The following is a 21,040-nucleotide window of genomic DNA, read 5'->3' as shown; positions in this document are numbered from 1 at the left end:
CACACACACACACACACACACACACACACACTGTTAGCACACACACACACACACACACACACACACACTGTTAGCACACACACACACTGTTAGCACACACACACACACTGTTAGCACACACACACACTGTTAGCACACACACACACACTGTTAGCACACACACACACACACACACACTGTTAGCACACACACACACACACACACACACTGTTAGCACACACACACACAGTTAGCACACACACAGTTAGCACACACACACACAGTTAGCACACACACACACTGTTAGCACACACACACACACACACACACACACACACACACACACACACACACTGTTAGCACACACACACACACACACACACACACACACTGTTAGCACACACACACACACACACTGTTAGCACACACACACACAGTTAGCACACACACACACAGTTAGCACACACACACACTGTTCACACACACACACACACACACACACACACACACACACACACACTGTTCACACACACACTGTTCACACACACACACTGTTCGCGCAGACACACAGACACTGTTCACACAGACACACACACACACTGTTCACACAGACACACACACTGTTCACACAGACACACACACAGTTCACACACACACACACACACACACACTGTTTGCGCAGACACACACACACACACACACTGTTCGAGCAGACACACACACACTGTTCGAGCAGACACACACACACACACACACACACACACACACACACTGTTAGCACACACACACACTGTTAGCACACACACACACTGTTAGCACACACACACACACTGTTAGCACACACACACACACTGTTAGCACACACACACACACTGTTAGCACACACACACACACACCACTGTTAGCACACACACACACAGTTAGCACACACACACACACACACACACACACTGTTTGCGCAGACACACACACACACTGTTCGAGCAGACACACACACACACACACACACACTGTTAGCGCACAAACACACACTGTTTGCGCAGGCACACACACACTGTTAGCACACACACACACACACACACACACACACTGTTAGCACACACACACACACACACACTGTTAGCACACACACACACACACACTGTTAGCACACACACACACACACACTGTTAGCACACACACACACACACTGTTAGCACACACACACACACACACTGTTAGCACACACACACACACACACTGTTAGCACACACACACACACACACTGTTAGCACACACACACACACTGTTAGCACACACACACACACACACACCACTGTTAGCACACACACACACAGTTAGCACACACACACACACTGTTTGCGCAGACACACACACACACTGTTCGAGCAGACACACACACACTGTTCGAGCACACACACACACACACACTGTTCGAGCAGACACACACACACACACACACTGTTCACACACACACACACACACACACACATACACACTGTTCACACACACACTGTTCGCGCAGACACACAGACACTGTTCACACAGACACACACACTGTTCACACAGACACACACACAGTTCACACACACACACACACACACTGTTTGCGCAGACACACACACACACACACACACACACACACACACACTGTTCGAGCAGACACACACACTGTTCGAGCAGACACACACACACACACACACACACACACACACTGTTAGCACACACACACACACACACACACACTGTTTGCGCACACACACACACTGTTTGCGCAGGCACACACACACACTGTTTGCGCAGACACACACACACACACACTGTTAGCACACACACACACTGTTTGCGCAGACACACACACACACACACTGTTTGCGCAGACACACACACACACACACTGTTTGCGCAGGCACACACACACACTGTTAGCGCACACGCAGGCACACACACTGTTAGCGCACACACACACACACACTGTTAGCACACACACACACTGTTAGCACACACACACACACACACACTGTTAGCACACACACACACACACTGTTAGCACACACACACACTGTTAGCACACACACACACACTGTTCGAGCAGACACACACACACACACACACACACACACACTGTTCGAGCAGACACACACACACACACACACACACACTGTTAGCACACACACACACACACACACATTGTTAGCACACACACACACACACACTGTTAGCACACACACACACACTGTTAGCACACACACACACTGTTAGCACACACACACACACACACTGTTAGCACACACACACACTGTTAGCACACACACACACACTGTTCGAGCAGACACACACACTGTTCGAGCAGACACACACACACACACACACACTGTTCGAGCAGACACACACACACACACACACACACACACACACTGTTAGCACACACACACACACACACACTGTTAGCACACACACACACACACACTGTTAGCACACACACACACACACACTGTTAGCACACACACACACACTGTTAGCACACACACACACACACACACTGTTAGCACACACACACACACTGTTCGAGCAGACACACACACACACTGTTCGAGCAGACACACACACACACACACACACACACACACACACACACACACACACACACACACAGTTAGCACACACACACACACACTGTTTGCGCAGGCACACACACACACTGTTTGCGCAGGCACACACACACACACACACACTGTTAGCACACACACACACACACTGTTAGCACACACACACACACACACTGTTAGCACACACACACACACACACACACTGTTAGCACACACACACACACTGTTAGCACACACACACACACTGTTAGCACACACACACACACACACACACTGTTAGCACACACACACACACACACTGTTAGCACACACACACACACTGTTAGCACACACACACACTGTTAGCACACACACACACACACACACCACTGTTAGCACACACACACACAGTTAGCACACACACACACACACACACACACTGTTAGCACACACACACACACACACACACACTGTTAGCACACACACACACAGTTAGCACACACACAGTTAGCACACACACACACAGTTAGCACACACACACACTGTTAGCACACACACACACACACACACTGTTAGCACACACACACACACTGTTAGCACACACACACACACACACACACACTGTTAGCACACACACACACACACACACAGTTAGCACACACACACACAGTTAGCACACACACACTGTTAGCACACACACACACACTGTTCACACACACACACACACACACACACACACACACACTGTTCACACACACACACTGTTCGCGCAGACACACAGACACTGTTCACACAGACACACACACACACTGTTCACACAGACACACACACTGTTCACACAGACACACACACAGTTCACACAGACACACACACAGTTCACACACACACACACACACACTGTTTGCGCAGACACACACACACACACACACTGTTCGAGCAGACACACACACTGTTCGAGCAGACACACACACACACACACACACACACTGTTAGCACACACACACACACACACTGTTTGCGCACACACACACACTGTTTGCGCAGACACACACACTGTTAGCACACACACACACTGTTTGCGCAGACACACACACACACACACTGTTTGCGCAGGCACACACACACACTGTTAGCGCACACGCAGGCACACACACACTGTTAGCGCACACACACACTGTTAGCGCACACACACACTGTTAGCACACACACACACACACACACACACACACACTGTTAGCACACACACACACTGTTAGCACACACACACACTGTTAGCACACACACACACACACACACACACACACACTGTTAGCACACACACACACACTGTTAGCACACACACACACACTGTTCGAGCAGACACACACACACACACACACACACTGTTCGAGCAGACACACACACACACACACACACACAGTTAGCACACACACACACACACACTGTTTGCGCAGGCACACACACACACTGTTTGCGCAGGCACACACACACACACACACACACACTGTTAGCACACACACACACACACTGTTAGCACACACACACACACACACACACACTGTTAGCACACACACACACACACTGTTAGCACACACACACACACTGTTAGCACACACACACACACTGTTAGCACACACACACACACACTGTTAGCACACACACACACACACTGTTAGCACACACACACACACACACACTGTTAGCACACACACACACACACACACTGTTAGCACACACACACACACACTGTTAGCACACACACACACACTGTTAGCACACACACACACACTGTTAGCACACACACACACACTGTTAGCACACACACACACACTGTTAGCACACACACACACACTGTTAGCACACACACACACACTGTTAGCACACACACACACAGTTAGCACACACACACACACACACACACTGTTTGCGCAGACACACACACACACTGTTCGAGCAGACACACACACACTGTTCCAGCAGACACACACACACACTGTTCGAGCAGACACACACACACACACACACACACTGTTAGCACACACACACACTGTTAGCGCACAAACACACACTGTTTGCGCAGGCACACACACACCTGTTAGCGCAGGCACACACACACACAGCACACACACACACACTGTTAGCACACACACACACACACTGTTAGCACACACACACACACACACACACTGTTAGCACACACACACACACACACTGTTAGCACACACACACACACACACACTGTTAGCACACACACACACACACACACTGTTAGCACACACACACACACACACACTGTTAGCACACACACACACACACACACACACTGTTAGCACACACACACACACACACTGTTAGCACACACACACACACACTGTTAGCACACACACACACACACACTGTTAGCACACACACACACACTGTTAGCACACACACACACACCACTGTTAGCACACACACACACAGTTAGCACACACACACACACTGTTTGCGCAGACACACACACACACTGTTCGAGCAGACACACACACACTGTTCGAGCACACACACACACACACACACTGTTCGAGCAGACACACACACACACACACACACTGTTAGCACACACACACACTGTTAGCGCACACACACACACTGTTTGCGCAGGCACACACACACACTGTTTGCGCAGGCACACACACACACTGTTTGCGCAGACACACACACACACACACACACTGTTAGCGCACACACACACACACTGTTAGCGCACACACACACACACTGTTAGCGCACACACACACACTGTTCGCGCACACACACACACACACACACACTGTTCGCGCACACACACACACACACACTGTTCGCGCAGACACACACTGTTCGCGCAGACACACACTGTTCGCGCAGACACACACTGTTCGCGCAGACACACACACACTGTTCGCGCAGACACACACACACACTGTTCGCGCAGACACACACACACTGTTCGCGCAGACACACACACACACTGTTCGCGCAGACACACACACACACTGTTCGCGCAGACACACACACACACTGTTCGCGCACACACACTGTTCGCGCACACACACCCACACACTGTTCGCGCAGACACACAGACTGTTCGAGCACACACTCTGTTCGCGCACACACACCCACACAGTTCGCGCAGACACACACACACACACACACTGTTCGCGCAGACACACACACTGTTCGAGCAGACACACACACACACACATACAATGTTCGAGCAAACCCACACACACACACACACACAATGTTCGAGCAGACACACACACACACACACAATGTTCAAGCAGACACCCACACACTGTTCGCGCAGACACACACACACATGTTCGAGCAGACCCACACACACACACACACTGTTCGCGCAGACACACACACACACACACAATGTTCGAGCAGACCCACACACACACAACGTTCGAGCAGACCCACACACACACACACTGTTCGCGCACACACACACACACACTGTTCGCGCAGACACACACTGTTCGCGCAGACACTCACACCTGTTCGCGCAGACACACACACACACTGTTCGCGCAGACACACACACACACTGTTCGCGCAGACACACACACACACTGTTCGCGCAGACACACACACACAGTTCGCGCAGACACACACACACACACACACTGTTCGCGCAGACACACACACTGTTCGAGCAGACACACACACACACACATACAATGTTCGAGCAAACCCACACCACACACAATGTTCGAGCAGACACACACACACACACACAATGTTCAAGCAGACACCCACACAATGTTCGAGCAGACCCACACACACACACACACTGTTCGCGCAGACACACACACACACAATGTTCGAGCAGACCCACACACACACACAATGTTCGAGCAGACCCACACACACACACACACTGTTCGAGCAGACCCACACACACACACACGTTCGAGCAGACCCACACACACACACACGTTCGAGCAGACCCACACACACACACAATGTTCGAGCAGACCCACACACACACACAATGTTCGAGCAGACCCACACACACACACAATGTTCGAGCAGACCCCACACACACACAATGTTTGAGCAGACCCACACACACACACACACATAATGTTTGAGCAGACCCACACACACACACACTGATGGTACGTCCAGGTTATGTATGGACTATCGAAAGGTAAATTGTGTCACAATGCCAGACTCGTTCCCGTTACCCAGACCAGACCAGACCGGACCAGACCGGACCAGACCGGACCAGACCAGACCAGACCGGACCAGACCAGACCGGACGACTGTATCGACACTGTTGGTGCTGCTACTTATGTAACAAAGTTACGCACTCCGTTCGCGCAGACACACACTGTTCGCGCAGACACACACTGTGTTCGCCCGGACACGCACACAGGCACACACTGTTCGATTCCTCTGTAGCCTCTTCCTCTCATCCTACTGCAGCTGATCATAATACAACACTATTACTTCTGTGTGGAACTTGACAGACAGCATACAGTAAACAGTTATTTCACCTGCATCCCTGCCTCAGGGGGCATGTTACATTAGTGAAGAGTTATGGTCTCAGGAGGGCTCACCTGTGGCATGAGAGGCCCCTATCATCCTCCCTCGGATCAGTCCTTCTCTCTTCTCGTTGCGGACCACCTTGACCTTGCCCTGGAGGTTGAGCTGGACATAGCTGTCCAGGTCTTCCTTTAGGTCCGCTGTGGTGGAGGGAAAGGACAGAAGCTTTCAGTTGAGATTCATTTATACAGGAAGATCCTATTGAGATCCAAGATCTCTGATTTTATTTACACACAGGCATTCGATAACGTCAGCACAATACAGCAGCCTGCGTTTGTTCACCAACTAGGTAATTGAAGCATGCAGACAGATGCACACTGCAGACAGATTGCACACTGCAGACAGATTGCACACAGATGCACACAGATGCACACAGATGCACACAGATGCACACTGCAGACAGATTGCACACTGCAGACAGATTGCACACTGCAGACAGATTGCACACTGCAGACAGATTGCACACTGTAGACAGATTGCACACTGCAGACAGATTGCACACTGCAGACAGATGCAGACAGATGCACACTGCAGACAGATTGCACACTGCAGACAGATTGCACACTGCAGACAGATTGCACACTGCAGACAGATGCAGACAGATGCACACTGCAGACAGATTGCACACTGCAGACAGATTGCACACTGCAGACAGATGCACACTGCAGACAGATGCACACTGCAGACAGATTGCACACTGCAGACAGATTGCACACTGCAGACAGATGCACACTGCAGACAGATTGCACACTGCAGACAGATTGCACACTGCAGACAGATGCAGACAGATTGCACACTGCAGACAGATTGCACACTGCAGACAGATTGCACACTGTAGACAGATTGCACACTGCAGACAGATTGCACACTGCAGACAGATTGCACACTGCAGACAGATGCAGACAGATGCACACTGCAGACAGATTGCACACTGCAGACAGATTGCACACTGTAGACAGATGCACACTGTAGACAGATTGCACACTGTAGACAGATTGCACACTGCAGACAGATTGCACACTGCAGACAGATGCAGACAGATGCACACTGCAGACAGATTGCACACTGTAGACAGATGCACACTGTAGACAGATGCACACTGTAGACAGATTGCACACTGTAGACAGATTGCACACTGTAGACAGATTGCACACTGCAGACAGATTGCACACTGCAGACAGATTGCACACTGCAGACAGATTGCACACTGCAGACAGATGCACACTGTAGACAGATGCACACTGTAGACAGATTGCACACTGCAGACAGATTGCACACTGTAGACAGATTGCACACTGCAGACAGATTGCACACTGTAGACAGATTGCACACTGCAGACAGATTGCACACTGCAGACAGATTGCACACTGTAGACAGATGCACACTGTAGACAGATTGCACACTGCAGACAGATTGCACACTGCAGACAGATTGCACACTGTAGACAGATTGCACACTGCAGACAGATTGCACACTGCAGACAGATTGCACACTGTAGACAGATGCACACTGTAGACAGATGCACACTGTAGACAGATTGCACACTGCAGACAGATTGCACACTGCAGACAGATTGCACACTGCAGACAGATTGCACACTGCAGACAGATTGCACACTGTAGACAGATTGCACACTGCAGACAGATTGCACACTGCAGACAGATTGCACACTGTAGACAGATGCACACTGTAGACAGATTGCACACTGCAGACAGATTGCACACTGCAGACAGATTGCACACTGTAGACAGATTGCACACTGTAGACAGATTGCACACTGCAGACAGATTGCACACTGCAGACAGATTGCACACTGTAGACAGATGCACACTGTAGACAGATGCACACTGTAGACAGATTGCACACTGCAGACAGATTGCACACTGCAGACAGATTGCACACTGCAGACAGATTGCACACTGCAGACAGATTGCACACTGTAGACAGATGCACATAGTCCACGACAGCATCCAATCATTTACTGGGTCTTGTTATAGTCTACCTGGCTCAGGCGAGCCTGAACAAAACCCAAGAGTTCACGTCCTAAATAGAAAAGAGCAGCTTGCCGAGTTCACTGCTGTCATCCACCAGTATAATCTCATGCAACAGGTAGGCTGGCGTGCGATCTAGGACGCTGTGCACGGTGCGCAGCAGGGCGGAGAACGCCTCGTTGAAGAAGCAGATCACTACGCTGGCCGTGGGGAGGGACAAAGGATAGATCCCATCTCGGCACCTGAGAGAGAGAGGGGGGGTGGGCGGGGCCACCAGCACATATTAGCCAACCCCTGGGTGTCACAACAGGGACCATAGACATTGCTTCATTGTATCTGTCCCATTGTGGGCAGCGCCATCGAGGCCAACCCCATTTTGAAGTAGTACATTTTCTTCTACTACTACTTCTAGGAGTTGGTAAACAAACTGAAAGGGTGCATATTGCCACCTAGAGTTTGTTGTTTGATCAGTTATAAAACCAAGGTTGGCAATTTACTGCCAGCTGCAGTTATGGAATGTTTCCTCACTAGTATAATTCATTGGCTGATCCCTCCTGGTGACATGTATGGAATTAAGTGATCCTTCCTTTTACCCATAGGAAGTTCCACCATGTTGCCTACTTCAAAATTGTGAAAATTCAATGGCGCTGCCCATGCTAAAACTGTCTTTTGGGCACTAGAGTCCTATCTAGGTATTTGACAGGGACAAACATAACTAGAATCAGTATTCACCATCTTTAGTAATGGCATGCATAAAACACTCATGCGGTTTCACTGTGCAGCTTGTAGTGAAACATTTGGATCTAGACGGTCACACCTACAGAGCTTTCCTCAACCTTGTGAAAGCCTTGCCCCTTGGAAACGTTAACCTGTTGGGTCTAGGGGGCAGCATTTGCACGTCTGGATAAAAAAAATGTACCCGATTTAATCTGGTTACTAATCCTACCCAGTAACTAGAATATGCATATACTTATTATATATGGATAGAAAACACTCTAAAGTTTCCAAAACTGTTTGAATGGTGTCTGTGAGTATAACAGAACTCATTTGGCAGGCAAAACCCTGAGACATTTTCTGACAGGAAGTGGATACCTGATGTGTTGTATTGAGTTTAAACCTATCCCATTGAAAAACACAGGGGTTTAGGAATATTTTGGCACTTCCTATTGCTTCCACTAGATGTCACCAGCCTTTACAAAGTGTTTTGAGTCTTCTGGAGGGAGATCTGACCTAACAAGAGCCATGGAACGATGATGTCCCATTAGACACCTGGCGCGCTACTTCATGTTGGGTACCCTCGTTCCAATACGTTATAAAAGGCTATGCATTCGTCCACCTTGAATATTATTCATGTTCTGGTTAAAAAAGGCCCTAATGATTTATGCTATACAACGTTTGACATGTTTGAACGAACGGAAATATATTTTTTCCCCTCGTTCATGACGAGAAGTCCGGCTGGCTTACATCATGTGCTAACGAGACGGAGATTTTTGGACATAAATGATGAGCTTTTTTGAACAAAACTACATTCGTTATGGACCTGTGATACCTGGAAGTGACATCTGATGAAGAGAATCAAAGGTAATGGATTATTTACATAGTATTTTCGATTTTAGATCTCCCCAACATGACGTCTAGTCTGTATCGCAACGCGTATTTTTCTGGGCACAGTGCTCAGATTATTGCAAAGTGTGATTTCCCAGTAAGGTTATTTTTAAATCTGGCAAGTTGATTGCGTTCAAAAGATGTAAATCTATAATTCTTTAAATGACAATATAATATTTTACCAATGTTTTCTAATTTTAATTATTTAATTTGTGACGCTGACTTGACTGCCGGTTATTGGAGGGAAACGATTTCCTCAACATCAATGCCATAGTAAAACGCTGTTTTTGTATATAAATATGAACTTGATAGAACTAAAAATGCATGCATTGTCTAACATAATGTCCTAGGAGTGTCATCTGATGGAGATTGTAAAAGGTTAGTGTATCATTTTAGCTGGTTTTATGGTTTTGGTGACCCTGTCTTTGACTTGACAAAACATTACACACAACTCTTGTAAATGTACTGTCCTAACATACTCTAAATTTATGCTTTCGCCGTAAAACCTTTTTGAAATCGTAAAACGTGGTTAGATTAAGGAGATGTTTATCTTTCAAATGGTGTAACATAGTTGTATTTTTGAAAAATTTGAATTTTGACATTTATTTGGATTCAAATTTGCCGCTCTTGAAATGCACCTGCTGTTGATGGAGTGCACCACGGGTGGCACGCTAGCGTCCCACCTAGCCCCAAGAGGTTAAGTTTTTACCCTTTGCTTCTGTAACATATTATGCCTTAACTACTCACCCTCTGCCATATCCTAACATGTCTGCTGAGTAAGCAGGATTTACAAACTCTCCTAAAACCACCTGATTGTACCAATGATTGTCAAGACTGACCAAGCCAATTCATTTTTGCATTTACAAGCAACTCATCTTAACACATAACATGTGGGAATACTCCAAGCTGCAGGTCTACTTGTTAGCCTCAGACCGGTGCTAAACCAAATCCTCTCTAGACAGATGCCTTTGCTTTTATTTGGATTTCGTAGGGGCAACAGGGCAGGCAGCGAGAGACTGACATGATTTCCCATTTAATCTTTGGCTACCGTTGCCCTTCATGATGGCTTGCAAAGTGCTGCGTCGGTGTCAGCTGTTCACGCTCTCGGAGTCAATAAACCCAAATGTACGCCACACGCTGTCGCCCTGTCACTCGCCTGTCGTCCCTGGTGTCGGGGAGGTCTCGGTGGAAGCCCAGTCGATTGCTGATGAGTACGTTGAAAGCGTGCTTGTGATAGCCCGTGTCTCGAACCTCCTGGTCTTGCTCATTAAAAATCATACCTGAAGAGGAAAAGACAGGATGGAGAGAAGAAAGAAAGAATGGTTGAAAATAGTACGGGCGCTTGTGTCAGTATGAGGATTTGGGGGGTGGTTAGGCTGGTCCACATTGCCATGGTAACACAAGCAGCCTTCATCCTGAGTGTGTGGTAATGGCTTTGCTTAGTAACTCTGTGCAACCATGGAAACAACTCACTCACCAGCCATCGGAAGGCCTCACTCCAATCCAACAACACTTCAAACATGCCTTTGTATTGCTGCAATGCATAATGTGTGTTTCTTGCGCCTGCGTCGGACAGTTAAAAAAAAAATAATAATAAATCACTCAATACCAACCAAACCTGCTCAACAATAATCCATAATGAATTATGGTTAGCTTGATTGTTCCTATGTTTCTCACTGTCCAGCTCCAAATGGGCATTGACGCATAAAGGCATCGTGGAATCGCCTAGGCTACACTCTGGAGCCGATCGTTTTCACATCACTCTGCCTGCCTGTTAAATGTTTCATTAGTTGACATGGGAGCAAGCCAACACGACAAGCATCCCTTGGGGACCAATGAATAATACAGACCGTCAAAATGTCCTAACCATTCGAATCTGTCATGAGTACGAGTGAGCTTGTGGAGCTTAAGCTCATCATTCTGGATGTGTGAAACTCTGAAGTTCACATGAGCTTTGTTAACAAACTGACAACCATTTATAAACTCCTATCATCAGAACATTCCTTCTCACGTACACCCCTCCTAAATTCTGTATATAGATGAGAGAGATCTTTCACCAATGGGGGTCGTTTTCAAGTTTCATGCTCTGAAGGGCTCACTTACCCATCTCCGGAGAGAGATCGGCCTTTTTGTTGCCTCTTGCTGCAGGGACTGCCTTGATGCCTTGCTCGTGGCCTCCTCCAGGGCTCCTGGTGAAGCGTGATTGGAAGCGTTTGGCCTGGGGCCCCTGGATGGGCACATTCCTGAAGGAGGGCCGGCCGCTGTCCTGGCTCAGGCTGAAGTAGAGGAAGAGCAGGACGGACCAGGTCACAGAGGTGAAGAGGCAACCGTAGCAGAAGTAGCGCAGTGTGACGCTGCCCATGGTAGCCCTAGCATTGTCGGCGGTCCATGATCAGGCCCCTGTTGAGGAAACCAGAGAGAGGTTAAAGATCTAGATCAGGGATGGGCAACATTGATGGAGGTGGGGGCCACAAAACAACGGAACGCATCGTGAGGGGCCGTACTGACTCCATTTTAGCGCCCCCCACCCCTTGACAGCGGAGAAGGGAGAAAAACGTTTGAAAGTAAATTTCCTGCAAATGTGCACTTTTTGCCATGCATGGTAGAGAAAATATGCACTTTACAGCAAAATTCATGCAATTTTTGGGGGGGGACATAAAGAAATACAAATTGAACAGATACATGCTTTTATCCCCCTATACTTATTGAACCACCTCCCTCTAACAAAAGCAGCATACATACAAAAATAAAATACTTTTACAATTGGAAATAATATATACATATACGTACACACACAAAAAAAAATACCACAACATACTATTCCTTCCTTCCCACACCCTCCCCTATCCCGTTGGTCAAAGTTCTTACTCCTATCAGTACATCCTGAGTGTATTTAATCGTTTCTAAGTGTAGAAAAGACATTAGATCATTCGACCAGGATGATGCAGTGGGAGGTTTGAAGGATTTCCAGTTAAGTAAGATCTGCCGGTGGGCTATAAGGGAGGCAAACACTACAACATCCGCTCTACTTTTAGAGAGACTATACAACAAAGATGGAACTCCAAACATAGCTATTAGAGGACAAGGCTCCAGGTCAAGATCTAGAATTTTAGAGCGAGTATGAAAAAAGGTTTACCAATAAAACAAAACAGCTTAGAACACATGGGTGTGGTCTGCCGGATGAATGAACATCCATCACGTGTCATTTGTTTCTGGGAGAAATTTAGAATGTTTTTCTTCGGTGTAGTGAATTCTGTGCAAGACTTTGAACTGAATGAAACTTAACCGGGCACATGAGGATGTGGAGTTAACCCTAAGAAGGGCCTCCTCCCACCCCAGTCCGTCTGGATTTTGTTTATTGGAGAGGGTTCAGAGGACAGCATAATGTCATATAATCTACAAATCAGACCTTGCCGACTCCACAGAAGGGACAAATTCTCCTCTAGCGACGTTTTGGGAGGTAGTTGAGGAAAGGTAGGAAAATTAGAGCGAACCAAGTTATGGGCTTGAAAATAGCAGAAAAGATTAGAATGAGCCAGATTAGATTTAGCTACGAGATCATTAAAATTGACAAACTTCCCATCTAAAAATACATATTTGAAACAAACCAAACCTCACTCACGCCACAAAACAAAAGCCTGGTCAAGTTTGGAGGGTAGAAATAGGTGGTTGTTACAGATAGGGCTTAGAAGAGAAGGGGCAGAAAGTAACATGTTGACGAAATTGTCTCCAGATCTTCAAAGTAGAGCACACAATGGGGTTTCCAGTATACTTTGAAGGACACAAGGACAGTGGGTCACAAGCTCGAGCAGAAAAGGGAGGATGATTGGCAGGAGTGCACCTCCAATGAGCACCAGTTGGTATCTGGAGCATTACACCAGACCATCTTTTGAATATTGGCCGTCCAATAGTAAAGCTGTACATTTGGAAGTGCCAAACCTCCATCATGTCTCGTCTTTGAAGTATTGCTCTACGTATCCTAGGTGATTTGCCTGTCCAGAAAAATGACTGATGAGCCTATCCAACTTGGTAAAAATGACTTTGGCAGAAAGATCGGAAGACATTGAAAAAAGGTATAGAAACCTAGGTAAAAGGTTCGTTTTAACAGATTGGATTCTGCCAGCTAATGAGGCAGACTATCCCGGTTAAAGTCCGCTTTAACTCGTGTGGATAGGCTTGCAAAGTTAGTTTTATGGAGGGTAGCCAGAGACCGTTATATCCACACCCAAATAGGAAAAACCAGAGGGCGACAGACGGAAAGACAGGGCTCCAAGGGGAATTTGCTTGGCAGCAGGGTTGATCGGAAAACATTCACTTTCTGAATGTTCAATTTGTAACCTGAGAATGATCCAAACGTGTTTAAAATATGCATTATGTTATCGACAGAGTTCACAGGGTTAGTGATATAATAGATCATCGGCATACAGCAACACTGTGCTCTTCACCAGCTCGGTGGATTCCAGTGATTTATGGTGATAATATTTTGAATGTTGGTGTGTACGCAAGCCGTAGGAGCAGAATAGAGCAGACATATTTCATAAAATGAAATTGGACCCAAAACAAAATCTTGAATAAATAATCCCACTCCACCAGAATTCTCCGCATCAAGAGAAACAACAATTTTGGGGTCTGGAGAGAGGAGCGTATAATGTTCAAAAACCGGCGTACATTGGAATACAGTTGTCACTCTTTGATGAAACCTGTTCGATGATCAGATATGACATCCTGAAGGCAGGGTTCCAACCGGCATGCTAGAACCTTAACTAATAGTTTAACATCAGCGTTCAAAAGTGAAATGGGCCGATATCCACCACATTCCGCCGGATCTTTATCTTTAAGTATAAGTGAGATGGAGGCTTGAGTTACCGTCGGGGGGAGAGAGCCCTGTGAACATATCTAATAGTAATGGGGCGAGATGATCTGAGAATGTTTTATAAAAATGGACAGGGAAGCCATCAGGGCCTGGGACCTTGACACTGCATTAACTTTAGACCCATTATCTCATCAAGATGCAGAGGGTTATCCAGAACTTTACTCATGTCCATATCAATAGATGGGATATCCACGTTATCTAAAAAGTTGTCCATAGCCGTATTATCTGACGGGGGTTCGGATTGGTAGAGGATACAATAAAATGACACAAAAGTTTAATTAATATTAGAGGGATCACTTGTAAGATTACGGGAGGAGTCATATACCTGAGAGATGAGATGATATGCTGACTGGCGTTTAAATTGGTGTGCCAAAAAGCAGCTGGTCTTGTCACCATATTCGTCGTACGTCCCCTTGGTTCGTTGCAATTCTACACATTTTGCCATAGGGTGGAGGCAAATGTTTGCCGTTTTTAATATGACAACTGATGATCAAATGTGCCTCACGCCAGTCGGTAATTCGACCATGCTTTCTACAAATTTACATAGCTGGTAGCTAGACTAATTTAGCTGACTTGGGCTAATTGAGTGACGGCTGATGCACAACCATATTTCAAAATAGAAAAGTAGATTACATAAGGTGCTAACTCTCAACAGTGTGTTGAGAACCAGACTTAGTTCCTAATATTTTTTTTTTTAAATAAATAAAATATATATATATATATATATATATATATATATATACACACACACACTGCTCAAAAAAATAAAGGGAACACTTAAACAACACAATGTTACTCCAAGTCAATCACACTTCTGTGAAATCAAACTGTCCACTTAGGAAGCAACACTGATTGACAATAAATTTCACATGCTGTTGTGCAAATGGAATAGACAACAGGTGGAAATTATAGGCAATTAGCAAGATACCCCCAATAAAGGAGTGGTTCTGCAGGTGCGGACCACAGACCACTTCTCAGTTCCTATGCTTCCTGGCTGATGTTTTGGTCACTTTTGAATGCTGGCGGTGCTTTCACTCTAGTGGTAGCATGAGACGGAGTCTACAACCCACACAAGTGGCTCAGGTAGTGCAGCTCATCCAGGATGGCACATCAATGCGAGCTGTGGCAAGAAGGTTTGCTGTGTCTGTCAGCGTAGTGTCCAGAGCATGGAGGCGCTACCAGGAGACAGGCCAGTACATCAGGAGATGTGGAGGAGGCCGTAGGAGGACAACAACCCAGCAGCAGGACCGCTACCTCTGCCTTTGTGCAAGGAGGAGCACTGCCAGAGCCCTGCAAAATGACCTCCAGCAGGCCACAAATGTGCATGTATCTGCTCAAACGGTCAGAAACAGACTCCATGAGGGTGGTATGAGGGCCCGACGTCCACAGGTGGGGGTTGTGCTTACAGCCCATCACCGTGCAGGACGTTTGGCATTTGCCAGAGAACACCAAGATTGGCAAATTCGCCACTGGCGCCCTGTGCTCTTCACAGATGAAAGCAGGTTCACACTGAGCACATGTGACAGACGTGACAGAGTCTGGAGACGCCGTGGAGAACGTTCTGCTGCCTGCAACATCCTCCAGCATGACCGGTTTGGCGGTGGGTCAGTCATGGTGTGGGGTGGCATTTCTTTGGGGGGCCGCACAGCCCTCCATGTGCTCGCCAGAGGTAGCCTGACTGCCATTAGGTCCCGAGATGAGATCCTCAGACCCCTTGTGAGACCATATGCTGGTGCGGTTGGCCCTGGGTTCCTCCTAATGCAAGACAATGCTAGACCTCATGTGGCTGGAGTGTGTCAGCAGTTCCTGCAAGAGGAAGGCATTGATGCTATGGACTGGCCCGCCCGTTTCCCAGACCTGAATCCAATTGAGCACATCTGGGACATCATGTCTCGCTCCATCCACCAACACCACGTTGCACCACAGACTGTCCAGGAGTTGGCGGATGCTTTAGTCCAGGTCTGGGAGGAGATCCCTCAGGAGACCCTCCGCCACCTCATCAGGAGCATGCCCAGGCGTTGTAGGGAGGTCATACAGGCACATGGAGGCCACACACACTACTGAGCCTCATTTTGACTTGTTTTAAGGACATTACATCAAAGTTGGATCAGCCTGTAGTGTGGTTTTCCACTTTAATTTTGAGTGTGACTCCAAATCCAGACCTCCATGGGTTGATAAATTGGATTTCCATTGATTATTTTTGTGTGATTTTGTTGTCAGCACATTCAACTATGTAAAGAAAAAAGTATTTAATAAGATTATTTCATATATATATATGCAGACCTACGGGGGGGGGGGGGTTCTGCTGTGCATATAAGCAGTTCTGCTATGCATCGAATGAGTTCTCTGAAACTTCAATGAACTCAGATCTGCTCAATAATTTCTATGAATAGCCTGAACTTTATAGACAAACGCATGAAAGAAATATCACGTCTTCTCTCAGGGGAAAAAAATTTATGAATTATCCAGATGAGGATTTTACTTCAACACACTTTGGAAACGCACAGCTATTTATAACCCACAAACATCCCGAATAATTTATGCATTACTCTTCCCCCCATCCCCGGCAGAAAAACAAGGAATTTCAGATATGTGCGTTTCAACCAGTCTGGTTGAAATGATGTGGGCTTTTGGCACTGCATTCAAATATATTTACAAATATTAAGAGTAACATTGAAAACAACAAAAGAACCAAGCCTGGGGGATTTGCGCAATCACAATTTGTCAGATGAGGACAGCAGGGTGGAAACAAGGTGAGTCCTCTGAAAAACAGACTAAGGCCTAAGCATGATTAATTGGTGACAAGATGCACACGGACGTCAGTGTTGTCTTGCTGTGGCACTTAGTGGCTCGTTAGTCAGACCAGCGAAAAGGAATAAACACAGCTGAAAATGGAAAGATGAGCAGAGAAATAAGACAGACAGACACAGAGTCATTAAGAAGAACAAATGGGACAGATGGAGCAAGCGCAAAGCCATAGGTAGATAAATATGGAAGCAGTAGCACTGCATGTGATGAAAGGATTAGACTATTAAATAATAGGCCTACATATTGCAGAGTAAGCTGTAAAGTTCCATATGAAAACAAATTTAGCTTTCTAGCACCTACAGACGGAAGGTTATGGAGTCTAAAGTAGGCCTGGGTCACGTGGCAAAATGGCATACATACAGTTGAAGTCGGAAGTTTAGATACACTTAGGTTGGAGTCATTAAAACTCGTTTTCAACCACTTCACAAATTTGTTGTTAACAAACTATAGTTTTGGCAAGTCGGTTAGGACATCTACTTTGTGTATGACAAGTAATTTTCCAACAATTGTTTACAGACAGATTATTTCACTGTATCACAATTCCAGTGGGTCAGAAGTTTACATACACTAAGTTGACTGTGCCTTTAGACAGCTTGGAAGATTCCAGAAAATTATGTCATGGCTTTAGAAGCTTCTGATAGGCTAATTGACATCATTTGAGTCAATTGGAGGTGTACCTGTGGATGCATTTCAAGGCCTTCCTTTAAACTCAGTTCCTCTTTGCTTGACATCATGGGAAAATCAAAAGAAATCAGCCAAGACCTCAGAAAAAACAATTGGAGACCTCCACAAGTCTGGTTCATCCTTGGGAGCAATTTCCAAACGCCTGAAGGTACCACGTTCATCTCTACAAACAATAGTACACAAGTATAAACACCATGGGACCACACAGCCGTCATACCGCTCAGGAAGGAGACGTGTTCTGACTCCTAGAGATTAACGTACTGTGGTGCGAAAAGTGCAAATCAATCCCAGAACAACAGCAAAGGACATTGTGAAGATGCTGGAGGAAACAGGTACAAAAGTATCTATATCCACAGTAAAACGAGTCCTATAGCGACAGAACCTGAAAGCCGGCTCAGCAAGGAAGAAGCCACTGCTCCAAAACCGGCATAAAAAAGCCAGACTACGGTTTGCAACTGCACATGGGGACAAACATCACACTTTTTGGAGAAATGTCCTCTGGTCGGATGAAACAAAAATAGAACTGTTTGGCCATAATGACCATTGTTATGTTGGGAGGAAAAAGGGGGAGGCTTGCAAGCCGAAGAACACCATCCCAACCGTGAAGCACGGTGGTGGCAGCATCATGTTGTGGGGGTGCTTTGCTGCAGGAGGGACTAGTGCACTTCACAAAATAGATGGCTTCATGAGGTAGGAAAATTATGTGGATATATTGAAGCAACATCTCAAGATATCAGTCAGGAAGTTAAAGCTTGGTCGCAAATGGGTCTTCCAAATGGACAATGACCCCAAGCATACTTCCAAAGTTGTGGCAAAATGGCTTAAGGACAACAAAGTCACGGTATTGGAGTGGCTATCACAAAGCCCTGACCTCAATCCTATAGAAAAGTTGAGGGCAGAACTGAAAAAATGTGTGCGAGCAAGGAGGTCTACAAACCTGACTCAGTTACACCAGCTCTGTCAGGAGGAATGGGCCAAAATTCACCCAACTTATTGTAGGAAGCTTGTGTAAGGCTACCCAAAACATTTGACCCAAGTTAAACAATTTAAAAGGTAATGCTACCAAATATTAATTGAGTGTATGTAAACTTCTGATCCACTGGGAATGTGATAAAAGAAATAAAAGCTGAAATAAATCATTCTCTCTTCTATTATCCTGACATTTCACATTCTTAAAATAAAGTGGTGATCCTAACTGACCAAAGACAGGGAATTTTTACTAGGATTAAATGTCAGAAATGGTGAAAAACTGAGTTTAAATGTATTTGGCTAAGGTGTATGTAAACTTCCAACTTTAACTGTATGCCAACTTTGATTAATTTTTTCTCAATTATGCTTTTAGATACAAAATGTCAACAATCCTTCCTCCAAGGGACTATATGGTTTACATTTTGGGAAATCAAACAAATTCTTATTTACAACGACAGCCTACCCCAGATGACGCTGGGCCAATTGTGCGCAAGTCCTATGGGACTCCCAGTCATGGCCGGATGTGGTACAGCCTGGATTCGAACCAGGGACTGTAGTGACACCTCTTGCACTGAGATGCAGTGCCTTAGGCCGCTGCATCCATGTGTGTGTGTGTTAACTATAACTGTACTGGAATGATTAAACATTTTTAAATATCGGTTACAGGTATTGTTTTTTTGGCAAGGAAAATATCGGATATTGGCCAAAAATGTCATATCAGTGCATCACTAGAAATTAGGCTTAATGAAGTGCACCAATGCACTAGTATTGCCTGCTAGACTAGTTTATATTTCTGTGGTCAGTAGTATAACAAAAAAGTTATAGCTGATGTCAAAATGTTGACAGCCGTTTATTTCCCAGAAAAAGAGAACGTTATAAGGACAAAGGTCTTTTGAATTTCACCAACAAGTTAACCATTAACCACCCACACACACACAAATGCACGAGAGAATAAACCCCAA

General features: G+C 46.1%; 1 protein-coding gene across 5 annotated transcripts in view; it reads right to left on the bottom strand.

The window, feature by feature from the left end:
- The window catches only part of LOC106590430 (polypeptide N-acetylgalactosaminyltransferase 11), a 100,201-nt gene that overhangs the window by 63,390 nt on the left and 15,771 nt on the right, over positions 1–21,040 (bottom strand). For all 5 annotated transcript variants that reach the window (XM_082970752.1, XM_014181465.3, XM_014181464.3 and 2 more), the window contains 4 exons: positions 12,848–13,144; positions 11,901–12,024; positions 9,215–9,381; positions 7,163–7,288 (listed from right to left, as the gene is read on the bottom strand). In XM_082970752.1, the coding sequence (XP_082826878.1) occupies positions 7,163–7,288; positions 9,215–9,381; positions 11,901–12,024; positions 12,848–13,106 (676 nt within the window). In that variant the 5' untranslated portion in view covers positions 13,107–13,144. The remainder of the gene's footprint in view (positions 1–7,162; positions 7,289–9,214; positions 9,382–11,900; positions 12,025–12,847; positions 13,145–21,040) is intronic.

Source organism: Salmo salar, chromosome 29 (assembly GCF_965601325.2).
Source record: "Salmo salar chromosome 29, fSalSal1, whole genome shotgun sequence".
NCBI lineage: Eukaryota > Metazoa > Chordata > Actinopteri > Salmoniformes > Salmonidae > Salmo > Salmo salar.
This window is presented reverse-complemented; position numbering and strand designations above follow the sequence as displayed.